The 24,090-nt window shown below is 44.5% G+C and overlaps 1 protein-coding gene across 1 annotated transcript; it reads left to right on the top strand.

Annotated features, from left to right (window-relative positions):
* Positions 1-8,094: 8,094 nt before the first annotated feature.
* On the top strand, positions 8,095-23,673 carry LOC145399419 (DNA-directed RNA polymerase II subunit RPB1-like). Its single transcript, XM_080272035.1, has 18 exons — positions 8,095-8,172; positions 8,569-8,838; positions 9,733-9,920; positions 10,612-10,742; positions 11,517-11,647; positions 12,062-12,444; positions 12,973-13,195; positions 14,097-14,342; positions 14,890-15,099; positions 15,316-15,543; positions 15,863-15,973; positions 16,302-16,430; positions 16,685-17,263; positions 17,555-17,866; positions 18,584-18,847; positions 19,166-19,328; positions 19,762-19,919; positions 20,605-23,673. Exons 1-18 carry the CDS (start codon positions 8,095-8,097, stop codon positions 22,462-22,464), a joined length of 5,664 nt encoding a protein of 1,887 aa, XP_080128161.1. The 3' UTR covers positions 22,465-23,673.
* The last annotated feature ends 417 nt before the right edge of the window (positions 23,674-24,090 follow it).

Genomic DNA, 24,090 nt, shown 5'->3' on the forward strand with positions numbered 1-24,090 from the left:
GTTGTGACTAATAGGTTGTAAGATAGGCTAGAACAGTTTTATTGTATTTTGTAGAACTACTTGGTTCACTAAATAGCGATTTTTTAACCACCTTCAACTAACACGGGTTGGTCTGGCTGGTTACCTTATTGATGTGATACGGTTTGAAATATTTGCAGCCTGACAACCTTTCCAAGACTTATTTATTTATTTATTTATTTATTTTTTTACCTGCAGCGAAGCCTCCTCCCCTCCTTTCTTTCTTTTTTTTTTTTTCCTCCGTCAAGGAAAGTTCGAATATCTGAGCATTTTTTTTTTTTTTTTTAAACAAATGCGGAGTTGCCCAGCTTGAAAATTGGAGGTGATTTAACATGTCAGCTGTTGTGTGAGGGTGCTAATATTTTTAAGAACAATCATTTTTTCTGCATAACTAAGTTAAATAAGTAATTTCATTGTACCATAAAATACCTATGAATTAAAAATGAACAATTTATTCATTGTTTTAATTGAAAATTTACCTGTACGATAATTTTAGGGTAAGATACGATAATTTTCATGCTACGGTACGATATATTGGGTCTCTGGGCAGAACATCCCTGGCACCGTGTGACGGGTCCTAGTGTAACGACAACGCACAGAGTAGGACGACGATGTGCCAGCACCTGGACGTGCTATGGACTTCGGTGTCCCGAAGGAACGACGTGATGCCAGAGTGAAGCTGAATTTTCCTTCGGATTGTGAGCTGTCCTTTTCAAAAAAAGCAAAGTGGGCCATTTCAGTGGCAAAACAGTTTCCTGATTTTGAGGTACTGTCAAGACACATCCATACGTGACTGAATGGTGGCCCTGTAGTAGATTGCTTGACCAGTGACGGCTTTCAGGGCGTTGTCTTGGAAGCTGTGATCAACCGCCCCAGTTCCAGGATTATCATTCTTGGTGCTCCTGTCTATTAGGGCCTGGAGAACCTTGAGGCAGCTGAAAATGTCCTGTGGATGAAGATAAGAATGGTTGGCCAATATCCCAGGCCGCAGCTGATTCTGAAAGCTCAAAAATCCTCGCAAATCCACCATCTTTGGGCGTAAGAGCAACTTTTCACTTAAGTGCATATTCTGGAGCCTTAGAAAACGAGCAAAAACCCTCTGCGGCGTTGTCAATTCTCCTCGTAGAGTTGCGCCATGTGAGGGGCAGCCCTAAGTACATCGTAAGCCTTATAACTCACCTATTTTTACAAATGTTGTAGCTCAAACATCCCTCAAATCCTGAGAATTAAATCATGCATCAATTAATCCTTAAGTGCATACAACTGTTGCGATTTTTCAAAAAATAGTAAGTACAAGTGGCACAGACCGTCGTAGACGATGTCAGAATACTATAACGGAGCAAGTACTACTTCGACATATGTGGTAAAACTAGCATTGTCGGCCAATATTGCCTTTACTACAAACAAATTATAGCCTATTGATACAATGTTCACAAAAATTCGATTAAACAAGCCACTGTTAAGAAGAAACTCATCTAAAATATGGTGATAGCCTACATGACACAATGTCGAAAAAATTATGAATCAGCGCACTTATTTCTTCCTCTGAGAAGTTCACTGCCCTTCTGTACATAATATTTTGGTGGTCTTCCACTGCTTCAAAACTGTCTTAGAAATTATGACTGGCGGTGTGGAAACATCGTCTGCTACCACTATGACGTCATACTCCGGTGTACTGTGATTGGTTACTCAGGTTTAAATAGAGAAACTTTCCGCTCCTTGATTGGCCGCAGCTTATCGCTCTATTAGAGGGGGAGAATCCCGAGAAAGTATTCAAGGCACTGGGCTACAATTCAAAATGGTGGGGATAGAAATACATGATCATTTTAATTGCTTAACCCCATACAAGATGCTGCATCATTCGGTAAATAGGTAGATACATCATTCTTTTGGTAAGTGGTTATCGAAAATTAATCATATGAGGTTGAAAATAACCTTCCATGGCCATAATGCGTTTGGGAAAGAGAACAATAGTAAATAAGAAACATGAGTGAGTAAGGGCGTTAGGTGACGGAGTGTATATATAAACCAGTCGTCTTGAGTGACTGGCTGCTACTAATACCTAGGTCATAAGATAAGGGCCTGGGGGCGAATTCTGAAAGCTCAAAAATCCTCGCAAATCCACTATCTTTGGGCGTAAGAGCAACTTTTCACTTAAGTGCATATTCTGGAGCCTTAGAAAACGAGCGCAAACCCTATGCGGCGTTGTCAATTCTCCTCGTAGAGTTGCGCCATGTGAGGGGCAGCCCTAAGTACATCGTAAGCCTTATAACTCTCCTATTTTTACAAATGTTGTAGCTCAAACATCCCTCAAATCCTGAGAAATAAATCATGCATCAATTAATCCTTAAGTGCATACAACTGTTGCGATTTTTCAAAATATAATAAGTACAAGTGGCACAGACCGTCGTAGACGATGCCAGAATACTATAACGGAGCAAGTACTATTTCGACATACTGGTAAAACTAGCATTGTCGGCCAATATTGCCTTTACTACAAACAAATTATAGCCTATTGATACAATGTTCACAAAAATTCGATTAAACAAGCCACTGTTAAGAAGAAACTCATCTAAAATATGGTGATAGCCTACATGACACAATGTCGAAAAAATAACGAATCAGTGCACTTATTTCTTCCTCAGAGAAGTTCACTGCCCTTCTGTACATAATATTTTGGTGGTCTTCCACTGCTTCAATACTGTCTTGGAAATTATGACTGGCGGTGTGGAAACATCGTCTGCTACCACTATGACGTCACACTCCGGTGTACTGTGATTGGTTACTCAGGTTTAAATAGAGAAACCTTCCGCTCCTTGATTGGCCAACACTTGCCCTGGCGCAACCTGGTGTTGGTCTTAAGATTGTCGTACAACACTCTCCAGAATACCACTTATCAAAACCTCGTATGCACATCGCAAAAGTTCTCGCAGATTTTCTCGTAACCCAGACACCTTTCAGAATCCGCCCCCAGGCTGGTGTTTAATAGGAAAAACCCATCTCTTCTAACGGGGTGGGCCAGTTGCCTCTGACACAGCTGGCACTAGGCTCGTTCTCCCCACCTCTTCCAAGCCTCTCATTACGCCATTATAAAAACAAAATCAAAATTCCAAGACCAGTGAAAGTAAAATAAGGAAATAAGTACGACCCACTAGGAATCTCACGGTGTGATGTGCTAGAAGGATAAATAATTTGAACTAGAAAAGTTTCTCTACGAGCGCTCAATTTTGGATCGCGGCCATGTCATTGTAACAGGTAAGTGCATGATATACACGATTTAACATTATTAACCTGAGATATGCAATTTAAAATATTAGTAATGAAGTAAAGCGTTATTTTGTGCTAAAATATGAGTTGTGGTGTATTTTTGGAGGTGATATATGAGATACGCGATGGTAACTCAGACGTTCTTGACGTAACATTACGCAATTTCCGTCAATATTTTGGTTAATTTCCCACTACACCCCACGACTTACACAGCATCTTTCTGTAGGTTTGCAGTTATTAGTAAATGTTATGCCAGAAATAAGAATACATAATAATGGTGAGTGTGAGTTGATTTTCTATATTTATAATTGGGTATACGGGTAAATGACTCACGTTTTCTTTATACTTGGAATACAGGGTAATGACGTCACATGCATTTCCCTTAGCATCGCGCCAAATATTATGACAGATTATGTACAGTCGTCAAACTTTCCACCTGGGCCACCCAGCTGCCAAAGGTGGGTAACGGGAGCTGGCAACAGTGTATATGTTTGTTCGTGTGTACATGCTCGAAGAAAGTTCGGATCATCAACTCTCGTCTTCCGTAGTGAACCTCAGCCAGAGTTCATCCCAATATTCAGTAGTAAATTTTTAGCCGACAGAATTTCAAAGGAACTTCTTGAAAGTATTGGATAATGCAAGTATTGAAAATAAGTAAAATAATCTAAAAGATCACATCTTTACATTTATTACAAATTTACAAACGTATCCTTTTTCATGAAAAACCCATGGCTCATCACTTAATCATTACGTCGATCACTGTGCTTGCAGTGCAAACACGGCAATTGTTTTGATAGTTCATATATATTAAGTATGTGAAACAGTATTGTGGGTGACGTGATAGTTAACGCTTCCACCAGCCGATCCGTGTGACGTGGTTCCACCCCGTTAGAAGAGATGGGTTTTTCCTATTAAACACCAGGCCCTTATCTTATGACCTAGGTATTAGTAGCAGCCAGTCAGCAACCAACATAAACAAATTCTCGCATCCCGGGCCTCGGTGACAGGCGCTGAAGCGCCTGTTCTTGGGATTTAAAAAAATAAAATAACAATGATAATTATAATAATAATAATAATAATAGTAATAGATAAAAAATACAAAAAAATCAGTGTTCCACCTTGTAATGATAATTTCATATTCGTTATGTTGCATTTACCAATCACATAAGTAATATCACAAATAATGGTGATATATGTCTCCCAACAATTCATGAACCAATAGCAATTGTGCTTAAAATGACTGGAAGTTTTTGCATACTTTGATGTAGCTGTGGTGTCTTCATCTTGCAGTTATGTGAGAATGTTGTTCAGTGAATAATCGATGAGCGTGTAAATGTGTGACCTCACACAAAAGCGGCACCGCTCACAATCAGTTTTCCCTGTAATGTGTTACTCAGCCATTCGTTAGATCATCGGACTACAAAGGTGTGCTGTAATGGCCATAGTCATATGAAATATGAGACGGTAAGTCATTATCATAGCTGATATAATAGCCACATTCGACAACGGTATGCATAAACTTTTTGCCTGTTGAGGTGACAGTATTTTAACCTCCTACCTCTCCGTGGTCCACCATAGAACACATATAAACACATACCTGAAGTACTATCAATGAGGAAATAAGCAACCGTTAACAGTGTCTGAACATCATTCTAAAGTTTATTGGCCAGTGTCATTCATGATGTGATTATGGCAGGTAATCTTACTTGTAGCTGGATGTAGATGTTAGGTAAATGCATTCCCCTTCAACCTATACTGATAATGGTATCAAGCGATCACCATATGAAATGGAATTACTGATATAAGGAGAGGGTGAGAAAGAGAGAGAGGCTTGAAGCAATTCCAGTAGATAGTGTATTAACATGTTATGGTAACAGTGTAAAAACAACATAGAAAATAAAATGTTTAGTATTGTTAAGAATGTAAATATTTAGTAGAATGCTAATGGATATCAAAAACTAGTTCGGCAATTATTATCACAGACGGCATGAATAACGTAACCGTCCCCCCCCCCCTCCCCGTCCGGTGCTGCCCTGGCCATAACTATGCCAAGCTCACCCCATGATCTAAGTAGGGGAGGTCAGCCAGACAGCGGGGAATCCCCGCCTGCATGACGTCACACGCACCCCACTGCCTTCCCAATCCTTGCTCTCAAGGCTGGCTGGCTGGTGTCGGCCTGGACGCGCTATCTGAGATTCGACCACAGTGTTTCATTCATAGCTTCATCTCTCCTATAGTATATTTTATGTCTTTATAACCATTTACCATAACAATACTCAATACATCAATAAATCACATTATCGTCCGCCTGTTACATTCCACAGCAGGACTTAATTCATGCGTCTCCTATTTATCTATCTATTTTTTTTATTTAATCGCACCTTCCCACCAAGGTGGGTTAGCGATACAACTAAGATAAAGAAAATAACAAAATAACAAAAACCTCCACACACAAATACACATTCGATCACATTCTCACTCATCTATCTATCTATCTATCAATCAATCTATCTATCTGTCTATCTATCTATCTATAAAACGCGAGCAACGTTTATGATGGCTCTTAGAGGGATAAATGAAGAGATCAATGTAATTTCCATCATTTATTTGTATGAAAAAATACAACCATCATTATTGGTGTATATAATATTCATTCTCTCTCTCTCTCTCCCAGGGCTTGATGCTGTGGTGTCTAGATCATGGTGTCCCCATTCATTCATTCATGCACGGAATGGGACAAACTGAACCCGCTCGCCACAGGGCTGATGTGACGTCACGCGGGCTCACGCAGCGTGCTGTCTGGCTGACCTCCCTTACTTAGATCATGGCTCACCCCTTAGGCCGGTGTCACACTATACGGCGGCGCCGCCGCATGGCTTGTACCACGTCACACTGTGCGGCCAAACCGCACAGTTTACCCCCAGCAGCCAGCGTGGATAGGTTAATCATGTTGTCTAAACTGACTGTTTGTGCACTAGAGGCAGAGGGGGTTACTGAAAGAGCCAACACGTCGTAGACATATGTACTAGGCTATAATGTGTTTTTTGGATGGTGATTAATGTACCACACTTATATAAATATACATATATACATACATCAAGTATTAGCATTTCAGTATTAAAGATTAGTAATTATGATACTTATTTAGCATGGAAATTTACTTGGAATATTAGGAAGGATATGTCTGCTAAATAATTTTAGTACTTTAAATAGCACAGTATGTATTAAACGTAAATACATAATAAATAATGTTACTTTTTATAGGAAATACAAAGAAAAAAAAAATTACCTTTCTCATTACTTTCTGCTGACTCTAAATCAAGCCAATTCTCGTACATCAATTCCCCTACTTCAATCCATGATTTTTCTTTACAGTTTTTATTGGAGTATTCTGCTGCACTCTTCTCCCAAATTGCTGGCCTTTCCTGTATGCACTGAATAAATTTATCCACGTCAAACATCGCGTAAACACAACACAGGAGTAGTAGCAGCAGAGCACCGTGCGGCGTGGCCGGATAGTGTGACCACGTGCATTAAACTGTGTGTGTTTTGTCCTCACAACCGGCGTGATGCGGCGGATGCGGCGCCACCGCAGTAGTGTGACACCTCTCATTTGTTTGTGTGTGTTATCGCCATGCGGCGGCGCCGTTGCGGCCGAGCCGCAACGGCGCCGCCACATAGTGTGACACCAGCATTAAGTAGCTCTCCCACCGGCTAGACCAGGTGCAGGAAACCGGTCGCATGGAATTGTTGTGTGCCACTGGTTGCACGGACCAAGGCCAGATAAGAATAGTATAATATATATTGTTGTATTATATACAATAGTTTATATTTATATCATCATATATATTACCGTATTATAAAATTAATGTAGTCATATTATAAAGGAGGGTTGTTGTGTGGATGTGGATGTGATAGGAAGCGTTAGGAGGAATACACTGAGATGGTTTGCCCATGTGGAGAGGATGGAGGGTGAAAGACTGACGAAGAGAGTGTATGTGAGTGAGGTGGAGGGGAGCCGAGGATGAGATAGTGGGATGGGGTGGAGAGGTATATGAGGGAGGGGGGTGTGAGTTGAGAGCAGGGCAGTGAAATGGCGGGGGACAGGGCGACGTGGAGGCGATTTGTTTGTGGCCACCCCGAACGGGCTTGAGGCATCTGGCAATAGATAGATAGATATTTATTTGGCCTAGGTCAGCATGATCTGTGGCATACAGTTTTCCGTGCGACCAGATTCATGCAACTGGCTGAGCTGATGGGAGAGCCGCCTTATTCCTGAGACATTTTTTTCCCCACCCAACTCCGTACCCAGCCATCTATGGAATGAACTCTGACTCCAACGGAGGTTCACTACGGACGAAAAGAGTTGATGATCCGAACTTTTGTCGAGCATGTACACACGAACAAACAGATACACTGTTGCCAGCACCCATTACCCACCTCTCGCGGTTGGGTGACCCAGGTGGAAAGTTTGGCGACTGTACATGGGATTTCTTTTAATGATAAGCGATTAGACAAAGTAGCAGAGAAATTCTTGTCTCTAATTTGCTCATCCATGAAGCACGTAAGTTGAACACGTGATGCAATGCTTTTCACGACTTCGACGAGAGAGAGAGAGAGAGAGAGAGAGAGATGATATGTTACAAAAGTGCCATGTACTACTGCATATCTGTGTGGAGATCCTCTTGCACTCCCTTGACAAAATTATATCGTCCTTACAATCCAATACATCCTCACACCCCATCTCACCCCAACAGACCCAGGTTGTGTTGACGGCAGCCCCTCCGACCGGAGACAGCGTGCATAAAGATGGCGGGTTTGGAGAGTAAGGCACCCCCCAGGCTTGTCCGACGGGTGCAGTTCGGTATACTTAGTCCCGATGAGATTGTGAGTATAACGCATATGCGTAATCCATCTCTGTAACTTTTTGTTTTTTAGGTTAGTCACTCCGTCTATATATCTATCTATCTATCTGTCTATCTACCTGTCTATCTATTGTGCCTCTATCTATGTATTTATGTCTGTTTTTCTATCGATATATTCTCCATGTATATAGCGGTGTAAATATACGTATAATATTTACGAAGATGTTTGATATATGGATACTCCTATGTGCATATACATTTGTAAAACACACACACACACACACACACACACACACACACACACAGTCTCTCTCTCTCTCTCTCTCTCTCTCTCTCACACACACACACACACACACACACACACACACACGCCACATCATCCTCCCGTCCATCTCACAACCCCCTTCCTCGTCCCCAGCGGCGTATGTCTGTCACTGAAGGCGGGATTCAATACAGCGAGGTCTACGAGAACAGCAGACCCAAGCTAGGAGGGCTGATGGACCCGCGGCAAGGGTGTCTGGACCGCCACACGCGCTGTACCACGTGCGCGGGAAATATGAGCGACTGTCCCGGCCACTTTGGACATATGGACCTGGCCAAACCAGTGTATCATGTTGGATTTATTACCAAGACGGTGAAGATTTTGAGATGCGTGTGTTTCTACTGCAGCAAACTGAAGTATAACTCGGTACGTATTGATAAGCACATACACACACACACACACACACACACACACACACACACACACACACACACACACACACACACACACACAAGCGCTTTACATACACACACACACACACACACACACACACACACACACACACACACACACACACATAAATTTAAGGATATGTATGATAAAAATGGTTTAATGCACGGGACAGTACGAGCTTGACTCATTCCTCTAAAGGTACAATTAGGTAAGAACACACACACACACACACACACACACACACACACACACACACACACACACACACACACACACACACACACACAAGCGCTTTACATACACACATGTACTTAACTATAACTCAGCACCAGGGTAGAGAGAATTATAAAGTGTGGAAATGTAGTGCCTAGGGATGGAGTGAGAAAACATGGCTAGGGATAGACTGTGATAAAATGTGGCAAGAGATAGATTAAGAATTAGAGGAGAGGGAGAGAGAAAGTCCTGAAGATGCAGAACCAGGTACGAGGATGAGATGGGGTCAGAGAATGTGGCAGACAGATTGAGTGTGATGAACAGCAGCAGAACATGGGGATGGAGATTGAAGATGCGTGCCTGTTTATGCTATGAAAATCCCTACCCCCTTCCTTATTAATAAATATGAAATTATAAGTAAAAGACCAATAAAGTACTACCACCACTACCGGCACCATTACTACTACTACTACTACTACCACCTTCTCCTACCCCCACACAGCAAGATCCCAAATTTCGTGAGATTGTAAGAAAATCATAAGTAAAAGACCAATATAGTTCTACCACCGCTACCACAATAATTACTACTACTACTGCTACGATTACTGCCACTACTACTACTACTACTACTACTACTACCTTTCATCCACACAGCAACATCCCAAAGTCCGTGAGATCGTAACAAAGTCCAAGGGGCAGCCACGGAAGCGCCTGGCCCACGTGTACAACCTGTGTAAGGGACGAACCATATGTGAGGGAGGCGACGAGGTGGACGTGACGAGAGACCCAAATAATCCAAACACACAGATTAAGAAGGCGACTGGGCATGGGGGCTGTGGAAGGTGAGGTTGGTGCGTGCATACTCTCACTGCATCTCATACTATTTGTTTTCTGCGTGCATACTCTCACTTCATCTCATAATTTGTGTGTGGATACTCTCAGTCCATCTCATATTATTTGTTTTCTGCGTGCATACACTCACTGCATCTCATACTATTTGTTTTCTGCGTGCATACTCTCACTCCATCTCATTTGTTTCCTAAATCTGGCCTTTTTGTTTTCATCCTCACACACTCAGTTCTCTCGCCTACCCCCTCCCCCTTCAACTTCCACCTTTCGTATCCTCATATTCTAGGTCTTTGTTACGTACTCTCACTCCATCTCATTTGTTTTTTAAGTCTGTCGTTTTTAATTTCATCCTTGCTCTCGTTTCTCTCGTCATAATATCTTCCCTTCATCTTCCACAGTTCGCATCGTCTCATTCTCTGTCGCGTTCTGTCACTCCATACCATCTTTCCCTATTTTTTTATGTTTGCAGTATACCACACTATCCCTTACTTAACATGTATCTGTCTACCTCATCCCCTCACTCCATCTCCTGTCACTTTATCTCTCACTTCTTCCATCTATTCATCGACAAGGAGGGAAATTAAGACAAGGGGGGGATGCAACCAATAACCCCGCCCTGGATACGCCCCCATCACTTCATTTTTCCCGCCACCACATCGTCTGACTCCATATCCCTCCCTGCAGATATCAGCCCAATGTTAAGAGGGTTGGGTTGGATTTGGTGGCAGAGTGGAAGCACGTGAATGAGGACACACAGGAGAGGAAACAGACGCTGACGGCAGAGAGAGTCTACGAGATATTCAGGCATATATCTAGTGAGTTGGATGATAGTATTTTTATATTACGGTAAGCTTCCCTTCATTATTTGTTTTTGTTACGTACTCTCACTCCATCTCATTTGTTTTCTGTCTGTCGTTTTATTTTCATCCTTGCCGTCTGTTCCCTCGCCAATCTCCTCCCTTCATCTTCCACAATTCGCTTCCTCTGTACGTAAGCTGAGCAATATGTAATCCTCTGTTTTTTTCTCTTCCGTTCTTTGTATGGTCAGATCTTTTATTGCCTCATATGAAGTGTAGAGGCTTAAGATGAGGCTACTTAGTCCTGACATTTAGGGGCTGACCGGTTGCCCATCCCTGAGTAGCATTATATGAGCAGTAGACCCCAGCCCTCCCATGGATTTATACAAGTGCTGGGTGCTGAGAACTGACCCTAGATATGTGCAGCCTGACTGGATAATGCTAACTTAGTCTAACCCCAAATTTTTATGGATCTTTGCCTAACCTCTACTCTTTTCATTTTAACTTGGCCTAAAATTCCATCCTTCCATCCTAAATGTTGAGCTGTTACAAGAAATCAACACTAGAATATATGGGGTAAGTCATTATTTATAAAAAAAAAAATGTGAAAAGAATGCAGGGCCTTAACATTCTTTTTATCATTATTACTTTTTTGTTACTGAGGTCCGAGACATAGGCTGACAAATCTTCGCCAAGTTAAGGTGATTAAAATAGAGAAATGGCCGACTTGACATTACTCCAACATCCATCTAGGTCTCTAACTACGAGTATCTATTATCCTCTTCACCACAGACGAGGAGTGCTACCTACTTGGCATGGACCCTAGATTTGCACGACCAGACTGGATGATTCTAACCGTGCTACCCGTGCCGCCATTACCTGTACGGCCCGCTGTTGTCATGTACGGCTCGGCTCGCAACCAGGTACCGTACTTGACCTTGAATGATACGGAAGATTGGTTGTTTATACTTTTGTCCTCTTAATATAGCTGTTAAACATTTTTAAACAAAACTAGAATAAATAGTACAGTAAAGAAAGACAGCTACACTGTGGCGTAGCCGGAGGGGCGGCCAGGGTGGCACTGGCCACCCCAGAAATGCACCTGTGCATCAAAGTGGCTCACCTCAAATTTCTGTGATAATATTACCCAGACCCATCTAAAGAGTCCTTCTTGGCCCATCCCATAATCAGGCTTGACCACCTTTTATTCACATTCTAAAAATCCGAGGTACAACCCTACAGTTAAACAAAGGGGTTTCTGATGGATGTTATTGTCACAGCCGTAGACGTAGTGCATCACAAAAATGGAGTTACATCCTTCTTTAATCTTTTCCCAGGACGATCTCACCCACAAACTGGCGGACATCATCAAGGCCAACAACGAGCTGCGGCGCAACGAGCAGTGCGGCGCGGCCAACCACATCATCCAGGAAAACATCAAGAGTCTGCAGTTCCACGTGGCCACCCTCACCGACAACGACATGCCGGGGATGCCAAAAGCCCTGCAGAAATCCGGACGACCACTGAAGGCCATCAAATCCCGGCTCAAAGGGAAGGAAGGCAGGATACGAGAGAATCTGATGGGCAAGCGAGTTGATTTCTCCGCCCAGACTGTCATCACGGCCGATCCCAACCTCAGGATTGACCAAGTCGGCGTGCCCAGGTCCATCGCACAGAACCTCACCTACCCAGAGATTGTCACGCCTTTTAACATGACAAAGTGAGTCTGTAGGGTGAGATTTAGGGAGTAGTAGGGATTATGAGATATAGTGATACCTCTCCCTTAGCGAATAATTGTGTACATTACACCCCACATTGTCTTGTATGTTAAAGTATGACTACTCATGGACAGTCTGCTTAAAAGTGATGTTATTACAAATTTACACCTACAACCCAAACTATCCCTACTCATCAACGTTGTCCCCCAGGATGATGGAGTTAGTGCGTCGTAGTTATAAAGTTACACCTACAACCCAAACTATCCCTACTCATCAACGCTGTCCCCCAGGATGATGGAGTTAGTGCGTCGTAGTTATAAAGTTACACCTACAACCCAAACTATCCCTACTCATCAACGCTGTCCCCCAGGATGATGGAGTTAGTGCGTCGTAGTTATAAAGTTACACCTACAACCCAAACTATCCCTACTCATCAACGCTGTCCCCCAGGATGATGGAGTTAGTGTGTTATAGTTAAAGATTTACACCTACAACCCAAACCATCCCTACTCATCAACGTTCTCCCCCAGGATGATGGAGTTGGTGCGTCGTGGTCACAGCCAGTACCCCGGAGCCAAGTATATCGTGCGGGACAGCGGTGCCAGAGTGGACCTTCGCTACCACCCCAAGCCGTCTGACCTCCATCTGCAGTGTGGGTATCGGGTGGAGAGGCACATCACTGACGGCGACCTTATTATATTCAACAGACAACCCACACTGCATAAGATGTCCATGATGGGGCATGAAGTAAAGGTAAGGCAGTAAGGTGGTTTATTTATGTCAGATGTTACCTGCATTGTGAGACGTAGTGTATGCAAGAGTGATGCATGTTTTCTTTCTTATTTTTGTACTTGTTCTGATTTTTTAGATGAGGAAGCATCCCTAGTACTTCACTCCATACATACGAAGGCATAAAACTCCCTCTTCACGCCCCTAGACTTTAGCAACTTTACCCAAGCCCCATTTTAGGCCCCTGAACCACCTGCATCTGTACAGTACTTTAACATTTTTCTCCATAGAGTTGCAAGACGTCACGTATGAGAGTACTACTTTATTCTCTTTGATGTTCTAAGAAAATTTGACTCTAAATGTACTTACCTAGACCTGTAGTTGCCCAAATGGATCTTCATCTTGTGCAGTTTCCCCTTATCACATCCTCCTCCTCCTTATTCTGGTACACCCTCTCCTCCTCCTTCTTATTCTGGTACACCCTCTCCTCCTCCTCCTTATTCTGGTACACCCTCTCCTCCTCCTTATTCTGGTACACCCTCTCCTCCTCCTCCTTATTCTGGTACACCCTCTCCTCCTCCTCCTTATTCTGGTATAACCTCTCCTCCTCGTTATTCTGGTACACCCTCTCCTCCTCCTCCTTATTCTGGTACACCCTCTCCTCCTCCTTCTTATTCTGGTACACCCTCTCCTCCTCGTTATTCTGGTACACCCTCTCCTTCTCCTCCTTAGTCTGGTACACCCTCTCCTCCTTATTCTGGTACACCCTCTCCTCCTCCTCCTTATTCTGGTACACCCTCTCCTCCTCGTCCTTATTCTGGTACACCCTCTCCTCCTCCTCCTTATTCTGGTACACCCTCTCCTCCTCCTCCTTAGTCTGGTACACTCCCTTGGCAGTTTACTAAGAATACGTGTTTACATCCAGGTGCTGCCGTGGTCAACCTTTCGCATGAACCTGTCCGTAACGTCGCCCTACAACGCAGACTTCGACGGTGATGAGATGAACCTCCACGTGCCGCAGAGCATGGAGACCCGCGCAGAGATCGAGAACCTGCACCTGACCCCACGCATGGTGATCACGCCGCAGAGCAACAGGCCGGTCATGGGCATTGTGCAGGACACGCTGACGGCCGTACGCAAGATGACCAAACGCGACGTGTTCCTGGACAGGGTAAGCAGGTTAGATAGGGACCCGTATTGCCCCAGGTGAAGAGCACTCCCTAGCACCTTTTCCTCAGCAATTTATTTATCGTAGGTGAACATTGCCTAGCACCTCTTCATCAGCGATTTAATTCCTCACAGATCCTTGCACTTCTTCCCCAACGATTTAATTCCTCACAGATCCTTGCACTTCTTCCTCTGCGATTTAATACCTCACAGATCCTTGCACCTCTTCCCCAGTGATTTAATTCCTCACAGGTCCTTGCACTTCTTCCCCAGCGATTTAATTCCCCACAGATCCTTGCACCTCTTCCTCAGCGATTTAATTCTCGTCCCGTAATACAACCTACCACCTCTTCCTCAGCAATTTAATTCTCGGTGAAGACACATCCTAGCACCTCTTCCTTAGCGATTTAATTCTCGGTGAAGACACATCCTACTCGTAGCACCTCTTCCTTAGCGATTTAATTCTCGTAGGTGAACTCGAGATGGTGAACCTACTCCCCGAACCTACCCAAATAAACCAAATTACACCCAAATTCTGGCACTCCCTACAGGCCGAGATGATGAACCTACTGATGTTTTTGCCCATCTGGGACGGAATCATGCCCCAGCCTGCCATCCTGAAGCCCAAGCCACTGTGGACGGGCAAGCAGCTGTTCTCTCTCATCATCCCAGGCAACATCAACATCGTCAAGACCCACGCCACCCACCCCGATGACGAGGACGATGGGCCCTACAAGTGGATCTCACCGGGCGATACCAAGGTGAGAGAGAGAGAGAGATCTTGTACGAAAATTCAAATGGGAGGGAAATTGGGAAGCCAAGAGTGTTATTGAGATGATTCGGCCCCTCCCCCCAAACCTACCTATAGCTTCACCAATGATATTTAAATTAATAAAGTTACATAATATTTGTAAAACTCTAAATTTACCACATTAAATAATATAGTCAGTGGTACTTTTCAACGTTTTCTGTATCAGGTATTGGTAGAGCACGGCGAACTTGTTATGGGGATCTTGTGTAAAAAGACGCTGGGTGCATCTTCGGGGTCGATGATGCATGTATCCTGGATGGAATTGGGCCATGAGATTGCTGGCAGGTTCTACGGCAACATCCAGACCGTGGTGAATAACTGGCTGCTGCTGGAGGGACACAGTATTGGCATCGGGGACACTATTTCAGATCCCACCACTTACAGGGTTATTCAGGTGGGTGGTTGACGTGTTTGGTTGGAGTTTTTCTGTTTTTCATCTTCGTATTTATTTCTTCTGTTTCTTCTTCGTCTTCGTCTTCCTCTGCTTCTTCATCATCATCTTCTTCATCGAATTTCTTCTTCATTATCGTATTTATTCATCTTCTTACTAGTAGTAGTAGTAGTAGTAGTAGCTGTAGTAGTAGTATGAAGTTAAGGGAGGCCTATTTTCGGCAGATTATATAATACTTCAACTTGGGTAGGCTATTTTCCCATTTACTGCCTCCGGATACAAGTAGATTACAGTTAAATAATACTTTTTTTTTTATTTCCAGAACACGATCAGGAAGGCCAAAGAGGACGTGATAGAGGTGATTCACAAGGCCCATAACGATGAACTGGAACCCTCCCCTGGCAACACCCTGAGGCAGACCTTTGAGAACCAGGTACAGTAGCATTAAGTTACTCCGTTATCCGGTAATTTGTTATTTGGTAGACGTGCCGTTATGTACACCTTTTTATAAGTTCTTCAGCACCGTACTGTCATAGGAATCATTTACTTAAGGATCGTATTCTTAGTAGCATTAGGAGACTATGTTACGTATCATTCTCAACGATTTATTTTGCTTGTGACATCTTTTGTCCTCTTGTACATTGCGGAGACAAACGAAATCGAAAATTGAAATATACATACATAGCATAAAAAAGAGATAAGGTAAACAGTACATAGTGACTAAACTGTATATTAATCCATTTATTTATCTCCCTGTACAGGTGAACCGCATCTTAAACGACGCCCGAGACAAGACTGGAGGGTCGGCCAAGAAGTCCCTTACCGAACACAACAACCTCAAGGCCATGGTGGTTGCCGGGTCAAAGGGCTCAAGCATCAATATCTCTCAGGTCAGTCAGGATGAATGGGATGTAAAGTGGACCGTTGCGTGTTGTGTTCTAGGCGAAGATTAGGACTGATCAAAGATTTGGTGTCTGGTTTAATAACCCCGTAAAGTTGAACGGCACAGATGTAGAATAATTGGGGACCTGAAGGGTTAAAAAAAAAAAAAATGTAAAAAACAGACTGAGCAAAAATTGTCTTTCTGCTGTAATCACCGTCGTGCAGTTAGTAGGCATAAATCTCAACTTTCTTCTTCCCTCAGGTCATCGCGTGTGTGGGGCAGCAGAACGTTGAAGGTAAACGGATTCCCTTCGGGTTCCGCAAGCGAACCCTTCCGCACTTCATCAAGGACGACTACGGCCCTGAGAGCAGAGGCTTTGTGGAGAATTCTTACCTGGCCGGACTCACACCCTCCGAATTTTACTTCCACGCCATGGGAGGCCGCGAGGGACTCATCGATACTGCGGTGAAGACGGCGGAAACCGGGTACATCCAGCGGCGACTGATTAAAGCCATGGAGAGCATAATGGTCAACTACGACGGCACAGTTCGAAACAGCGTCAGTCAGGTGATTCAGCTCCGTTACGGCGAGGATGGCCTGGCTGGGGAGTTTGTGGAGTTCCAATCGCTGCCCGTCATCAAGCTGTCCAACCGGCGATTTGAGGAGCGCTACCGGTTTGACCTGAGTAATAAACGGTATCTGAGGAGGGTGTTTACCGAGGATGTGGTTCGGGAGGTGGTTGGCTCCCCTGTGGCCATCAGCACCCTGGAGGCGGAGTGGCAGAAGCTTCAGGAGGACAGACAGGCCCTGCGGCAAATCTTCCCCAAGGGTGACACAAAGGTACAAGGGAGGTTTTGACTAGAATGTTGTACTGTAGTATTTATGAATGGATAGCTGTACAGTATATGTAGGAAAGTTTGTAGCTTTTCATCTCCCAGACATCTAAATGTTTCCCTGTTGAGTATAATCATGCATTAGGCAGAGTAAACGATAAGTTTTATTGGAGCTTTAAGGGTTAATTGTAGGAGCAGTTATGAATTATATATCTTAGGTGTTAGTACAAAATTATATTACCCACGTGTAAAGGCATATTGTAATACCTGTCTATAAGTAACGATTATTCTACTCCAGGTTGTACTGCCGTGTAACCTTGAGCGAATGATCTGGAACGTCCAAAAGATCTTCCATATCAACAAACGCACCCAGACGGACCTCTCGCCAGTGAAGGTGGTGGAGTCGGTGAGTAACATGCTGTCCAAGTGTATCATCGTGTCGGGGGAGGACCGTATCAGTATACAAGCCAACGCCAACGCCACCTACCTGTTCCAGTGCCTCGTGAGATCAACGCTGTGCACTAAGAAGGTGGCTGAAGAACACAGGCTGACTGCTGAGGCGTTCTCCTGGCTCATAGGCGAAATTGAGACCAGGTTCAGTCAGGCTTTGGTGAGTATGGCTGTGTTCTGCACTGAATTAGAGACTAGACTACGTTTACTAACATGGCATTTGTTACTGTTGCATCCCCTGGGAAGCTGTCTGGAACTAAAAAAAGACTGGTCAATTGACGGCAGCCAGAATAAAATGGAAACTACAAAGGGTATTTTTTTATGCAAGGAAGAAGGAACCAAAGGCCAGAACCAGCACGATTTTTTCTTCCAAGAAACAATAACAGAACAGAGAGCCAACTTCAAGATTCGTTCATTTCGAGATGCCTGGACACTGCATTTAAAAGACTGGAGATTACAGGCAGGAGGAAATACAGACAGAGGAAGACGGTTTCACATTTCACCTATTGCATACATGAAGGACTGAGAGTAAAGGCTAGCTGTTGCATTAGAGAGTTGGACAAAAAAGATATGAGAGTGTGCTGCCAGACGGATGGCTGGGATATGTAGGTAGATGCAAATTATCAATCCAGTTTCAGTCTCAAACAAGCTATGAAGAAATAAAACATGGCGCAGTAAGATTTATTACACGTACTGTGAAATAAAACCCTTGATTTCCCTGTTACTTTCTTTATCGTTTCGGGCTATACAGAATCCGTCTTACAACCCGAGACGAATGAGAAAATAAAGAATTCAAGTTTTAACCCGTGTCTCTCTCCCACCCAATATTTCCAGCTGTCGTAATGGCTCATCTTAATAACGTACGTAATTTCTTTAGGCTAGTCCCGGGGAGATGGTAGGAGCCCTGGCCGCCCAAAGCCTGGGGGAACCCGCTACACAGATGACACTCAACACCTTCCACTTCGCCGGCGTGTCCTCCAAGAATGTAACTCTGGGTGTACCGAGACTCAAGGAAATCATCAATATCTCCAAGCGACCTAAGGCGCCCTCACTCACTGTGTTCCTGCTGGGTGCTGCTGCCAGGGACGCGGAGAAGGCCAAGAATGTTCTCTGTCGCATGGAGCACACTACGCTGAGGAAGGTGAGGAGAGAGATAGATGGATAGATGGGTGGATGGATAGATGAATAGTTGCTAGGATAGATGGATGGGTGGATAGAAAGATAGATACATACATACATAGAGAGAGGGTAGGTAAGCAGAGATAAGGCAAAGAATGTTCCGTGTTGAATAGAGACAGACAAACAAAGAGACAGGGATGTTGAGACAGTTTTCACCCATTTTAACTCCATCTTCATATCCACCTTTCTTCCAATTCCACATCTTTCTTCCTCATTTTCTTCCAATTTCACAGCGTTCTTCATTTTTTCACCTTACCTGGCATTTTTTTGTTTTTCTCAGGTGACGTCCAACACCGCCATCTACTACGACCCTGACCCACTGAACACCGTGGTAAGGGAGGACCAGGAGTTTGTCAATGTGTACTACGAGATGCCGGATTTCGATGTGTCCAGGATATCACCGTGGCTGCTGAGGATTGAACTGGACAGGAAGAAGATGACGGGTGAGTAGAGGTAGATCCATGGATGGATGGATGGAGAGATATATAGATTGATGGATAGAGAGACAGATAGGTAGATGGTTGGATAGATGGATGGATGGAGTGGAAAGTACATTTACAGTACAGTATATATTTATTAACAAACGTATAAGATTTTCTATATTAATGAGTTTCCTTTTCATTTCCCCATTCCCCTCCCTCTCTTCCCTCCAACCTTCCTCCCCTCCCTCTTTCCCTTCCTCTCTCTCTCTCTCTCTCTCTCTTCTTAACCTTCCCCCTCCCCCTCTGTCTCTTTATCCATCCCTTACCATTCGCTCTCTTTCTCCTCCTCATTCTTCCTCCTTTCCACCTGCCTCTTCTTCCCTCCCTTCCCTTCCTCCTCTCTTCTCCTTCCCCCTCTCCCTCTACCTCACGTTCCCTCCCGCTCCCCACACAGACAAGAAACTCACTATGGAACAAATCTCCCAAAAAATCAACACTGGCTTTGGAGACGACTTGAACTGTATTTTCAACGACGACAACGCGGAACGACTGGAGTTGCGAATCAGGATCCTGGTGGGCGACGACAAGCTGGGACAGGACCAGGAGGAGCAGGTGTGTAGCCAGGCAGGTGTGGAGCAGGTGCGGAGTAGGTGTAGAGAAGTAGAAGAGACATGGAGAGGTATGGAAGGATATGAAGATGGTTGGTAGGGTGTGTGGTTGATGTGATATATTTTGTAAAGGAGCTTGGAAGTACGACAGGTGTGGAAGGTGTAGGAGCAGGTGTGTGGGCAGTTGTGGAGCAGATTTGGAGTCGTGAAAGAAGCATGGAGAGGTTTGGATGTATTTAAGGAACGTTTGATGGATGTATATTCCAGTTTTGAGGTTCTTAGGCGGGTTTGGTAGGTGTGCAGTGGCTGGGAGGGTGTGTGTGGCAGGTGTGAACGTTGTACAAGGTGTAGGAACAGTTGTAGATAGTTTTAGAGCAAGTCTGGAGGTGTTGAAAAGGATGGTAGGTGTGTAGAGATGTTTAGAAGGATTTGGAGAATATTCTAGGTGTGTGGCTGGGTTGGTAGGAAGGGTAGAGAAGGATGTGTGTGTGTGTGTGTGTGTGTGTGTGTGTGTGTGTGTGTGTGTGTGTGTGTGTGTGTGTGTGTGTGTGTGTGTATGTGTGTGTGTGTGTGTGTGTGTGTGTGTGTGTGTTTGTGTGGTGTGGAGAGGCTAGGAGAGATGTTTGGCAAATCTAGAATGATATATAACAGACATGAAAGCTTACCAACACTCTGATCACTTCTCACAGGTGGACAAAATGGAGGACGATACCTTCCTACGCTGCATCGAGGCTAACATGCTGAACGACCTCACTCTCCAGGGCATCGAGTCCATCTCCAAGGTGTACATGCATCTCCCGCAGACGGACGAAAAGAAGCGCATCCACATCAACGAGGCGGGCGAATTTAAGGCCATTGCGGAGTGGCTTCTTGAGACTGATGGAACGGCCCTCATGCGTGTACTATCTGAGCAAGACGTGGACCCCATACGAACCTACTCTAATGATATTCTGGAAGTGTTTGAGGTGCTTGGGATAGAGGCTGTGAGGAAGTGCATTGAGAAGGAGATGAACGCTGTGTTGATGTTCTACGGCTTGTATGTCAACTACCGCCATCTTGCTTTGCTTTGTGACGTCATGACCTCCAAGGGACATCTCATGGCCATCACGCGACACGGAATTAACAGACAGGACACCGGGGCGCTCATGAAGTGTTCCTTTGAAGAGTCTGTGGATGTTTTGATGGAGGCTGCTTCCCACGCTGAGGTTGACCCGATACGAGGCGTCTCCGAAAACATCATGCTAGGTCAGCTACCCAAAATCGGCACCGGGTCATTTGATTTGGTGTTGGACGATGAGAAATGTAAGCTGGGCATGGAGGTACCGCTTCCTGGGGCGGCCATGATGGTAGGACAGGGTGTATTTGGCGCCAACCCATCTCCATCTTGCTCCACCACACCCGCCCACACCCCCTGGACCAACGCCTCCACCCCCGCCATGTCTCCCTACGGTGGTTGGTCGCTGGGGGTAGGCAGTGGAATGACACCCGGGGGACCTTCCTTCTCCCCAGCCATACAGGACACCCCAGGCCTCTCCCCAGGCTACTCCCCTGCCTGGTCTCCCCAACCGATGAGTCCCAGGTCCCCAAGTATGAGTCCTTATATCCCCAGTCCCGGGTCCGCACTCTCCCCTTCCTACTCCCCATCCTCCCCTGCGTACCAACCCACCTCCCCATCCCTCACTCCCGCCTCCCCTGGCTACTCCCCAACCTCCCCAACCTACTCCCCAACTAGCCCACAGTACTCCCCAGCTAGCCCTTCTTACTCCCCGACTTCCCCGAGTTATAGCCCGACCATCCCGAGTTATAGCCCGACCAGCCCAAGTTATAGCCCGACTAGTCCCAGTTATAGCCCGACTTCACCCAGTTATAGCCCGACTAGCCCAAGTTATAGCCCAACTAGTCCTTCCTACTCCCCAACCTCACCCTCATATAGCCCAACCTCGCCTTCATATAGCCCAACCTCACCCTCCTATAGCCCAACCTCCCCAAGCTATAGCCCAACCTCACCCTCATATAGCCCGACTAGCCCGAGTTATAGCCCAACAAGCCCAAGTTATAGCCCAACCTCTCCTAGTTATGCCCCCAACTATTCCCCATCTTCCCCGGGCTATTCCCCAACTAGCCCTTCTTACTCACCTACTAGTCCATCTTATTCCCCAACTTCTCCCCAGTACTCCCCCACCTCCCCCTCCTACTCCCCTACTTCCCCTAAATATTCCCCTACCTCCCCTTCCTACTCCCCTACTTCCCCTACTTATTCCCCTGGATCGCCCTCCTACTCCCCGACTTCCCCTAAATATTCCCCTACTTCCCCTACCTACTCCCCCTCTTCCCCCCAGTATTCCCCAACATCCCCTAAATATTCCCCTACTTCCCCTACCTACTCCCCGACTTCCCCAAAATATTCCCCCACCTCCCCCACCTACTCCCCCTCCACCCCTGGGTACTCCCCCACCTCCCCTGCCTACTCCCCTAGCCTGGTGGAGGAGGAAGGAGGAGGAGGGGAGGAAGAGGAGAGGAAAAAGCAGAGGAAGAAGTCAAAACGTTAATTCAAATATTCATAAGTCAACTGCTGTTAACGTTTTCAGTTGTGTTTACTTTTACGTGTTACCATTTTCTATATATCTTGCTGTTTGAATTATGGCGTGTTTTTGCAACCTTTACAGATTGATTTGTCCAGATCATTTGTCCATAATCATTTCGCTTGTTTAGGTATATATAGGTGACTTCTTTTCATTTAGGCCTAGGGAGCATATTCTTGAGCTTATTAACACCTCTCCCTAAGCGATTTATTTTACTTATTACACCTTGCCGCCCTCTTCTGTGTCACATCAACCATTCTAATATCATACCTTAGTTCCTTCTTCCATGCATAAAAAATAATGTACAAACGGTATTGGCTAGCCGTATCCCAAGCTAAATCGGTAAAGAAGAGGTGTTAGGGGGCAATCTCAACCGACGAGAATACGGGCCATAGCCTTCATTAACCCCTTCACTGCCAAACATTACCCCGAAGCTGAATAAAATAATCTGCTTAGTAAAAATAAACCCATCCTTCTTTATACGTAGTGTGTGTGTGTAGGTTGTGACTAATAGGTTGTAAGATAGGCTAGGACAGTTTTATTGTATTTTGTAGAACTACTTGGTTCACTAAATAGCGGTTTTATACACCTTCAACTAACACGGGTTGGTTTGGCTGGTTACCTTATTGATGTGATACGGTTTGAAATATTTGCAGCCTGACAACCTCTCCAAGACTTTTATTTATTTATTTATTTATTTTTTACCTGCAGCGAAACCTCCTCCCCTCCTTTCTTTCTTTCTTTTTTTTTTTTTTTCCTCCGTCAAGGAAAGTTCGAATATCTGAGCATTTTTTTTTTTTTTTTAACTGAAATGCGGAGTTGCCCAGCTTGAAAATTGGAGGTGATTTAACATGTCAGCTGTTGTGTGAGGTAAATGTATCAACAGTTTCGCTGCAGGTCTATGAAGGTAATCTCTTCTTGTCTTATAATTATTAAAGCCTGAACTGAGTCGTCTTGTATTGGCCAGAAAAATATGAAAAGACGTCCTCAGGCTGAAGGGATTTAGCTACAGCTACGGTATATATAGTGATATTATTTGTATTTTCTCACTAAAATTTTAACTTGCTAACTTAAACTTGTAAAATAACTCATAATTTAAATACATCAAAGGAAATTTTGAAGATTTAAATGATAATCGAGATAGAACACCATGTAGCCACACTAAGGTTATTTCACATTTTTGGTAGGAAACTCAAAATTCAAAAGATGCAAGATGAAGATTGACGTATACCATGTGAGGTTTGGTGTAAGTAGGAAGCATGTATCTAATTCGTGTTTGAAGGTGATATATTTACGGTTGTGCTGAGTTTGTAGTTATTGTTATTAAAGCTTTACTCTGTATTTTTGTTTCCTTATTACCCACTAGTTAAGTAAAAAATAGCCATCTGCAGTCTTTATACCGAGTGCCAAGGGACGCCTTCCTGCGGTGGTCCCATTGTACCCACCGGATGACCTGCCCGGATGCACTAAACTCCCCTGGCCCCCCCTCCACCCCACCCCCTGAAGGGAGAATGGTGTGTTTGCATCACTGGTTTACTGCAGCCCACTGAGTTCGTGTCCAGATGAACCTGGGGCTGCAACTACTACTACTAC

The sequence above is a fragment of the Coenobita brevimanus genome, chromosome 49 (genome assembly GCF_032717465.1).
Source record: "Coenobita brevimanus isolate Jiangsu-jjx chromosome 49, ASM3271746v2, whole genome shotgun sequence".
In the NCBI taxonomy this organism is placed as follows: Eukaryota; Metazoa; Arthropoda; class Malacostraca; order Decapoda; family Coenobitidae; genus Coenobita; species Coenobita brevimanus.

What these genes read in the sequence shown, in the direction of transcription:
- LOC145399419 (XM_080272035.1), top strand. Translation starts at nt 8,095, where the DNA reads ATGGCGGGTTTGGAGAGTAAGGCACCCCCCAGGCTTGTCCGACGGGTG. An exon ending in ACGCCTTTTAACATGACAAA is followed by an intron (nt 12,445 to 12,972) that starts GTGAGTCTGTAG and finishes GTTCTCCCCCAG; the next exon opens with GATGATGGAGTTGGTGCGTC. An exon ending in TCCCCAAGGGTGACACAAAG is followed by an intron (nt 17,264 to 17,554) that starts GTACAAGGGAGG and finishes ATTCTACTCCAG; the next exon opens with GTTGTACTGCCGTGTAACCT.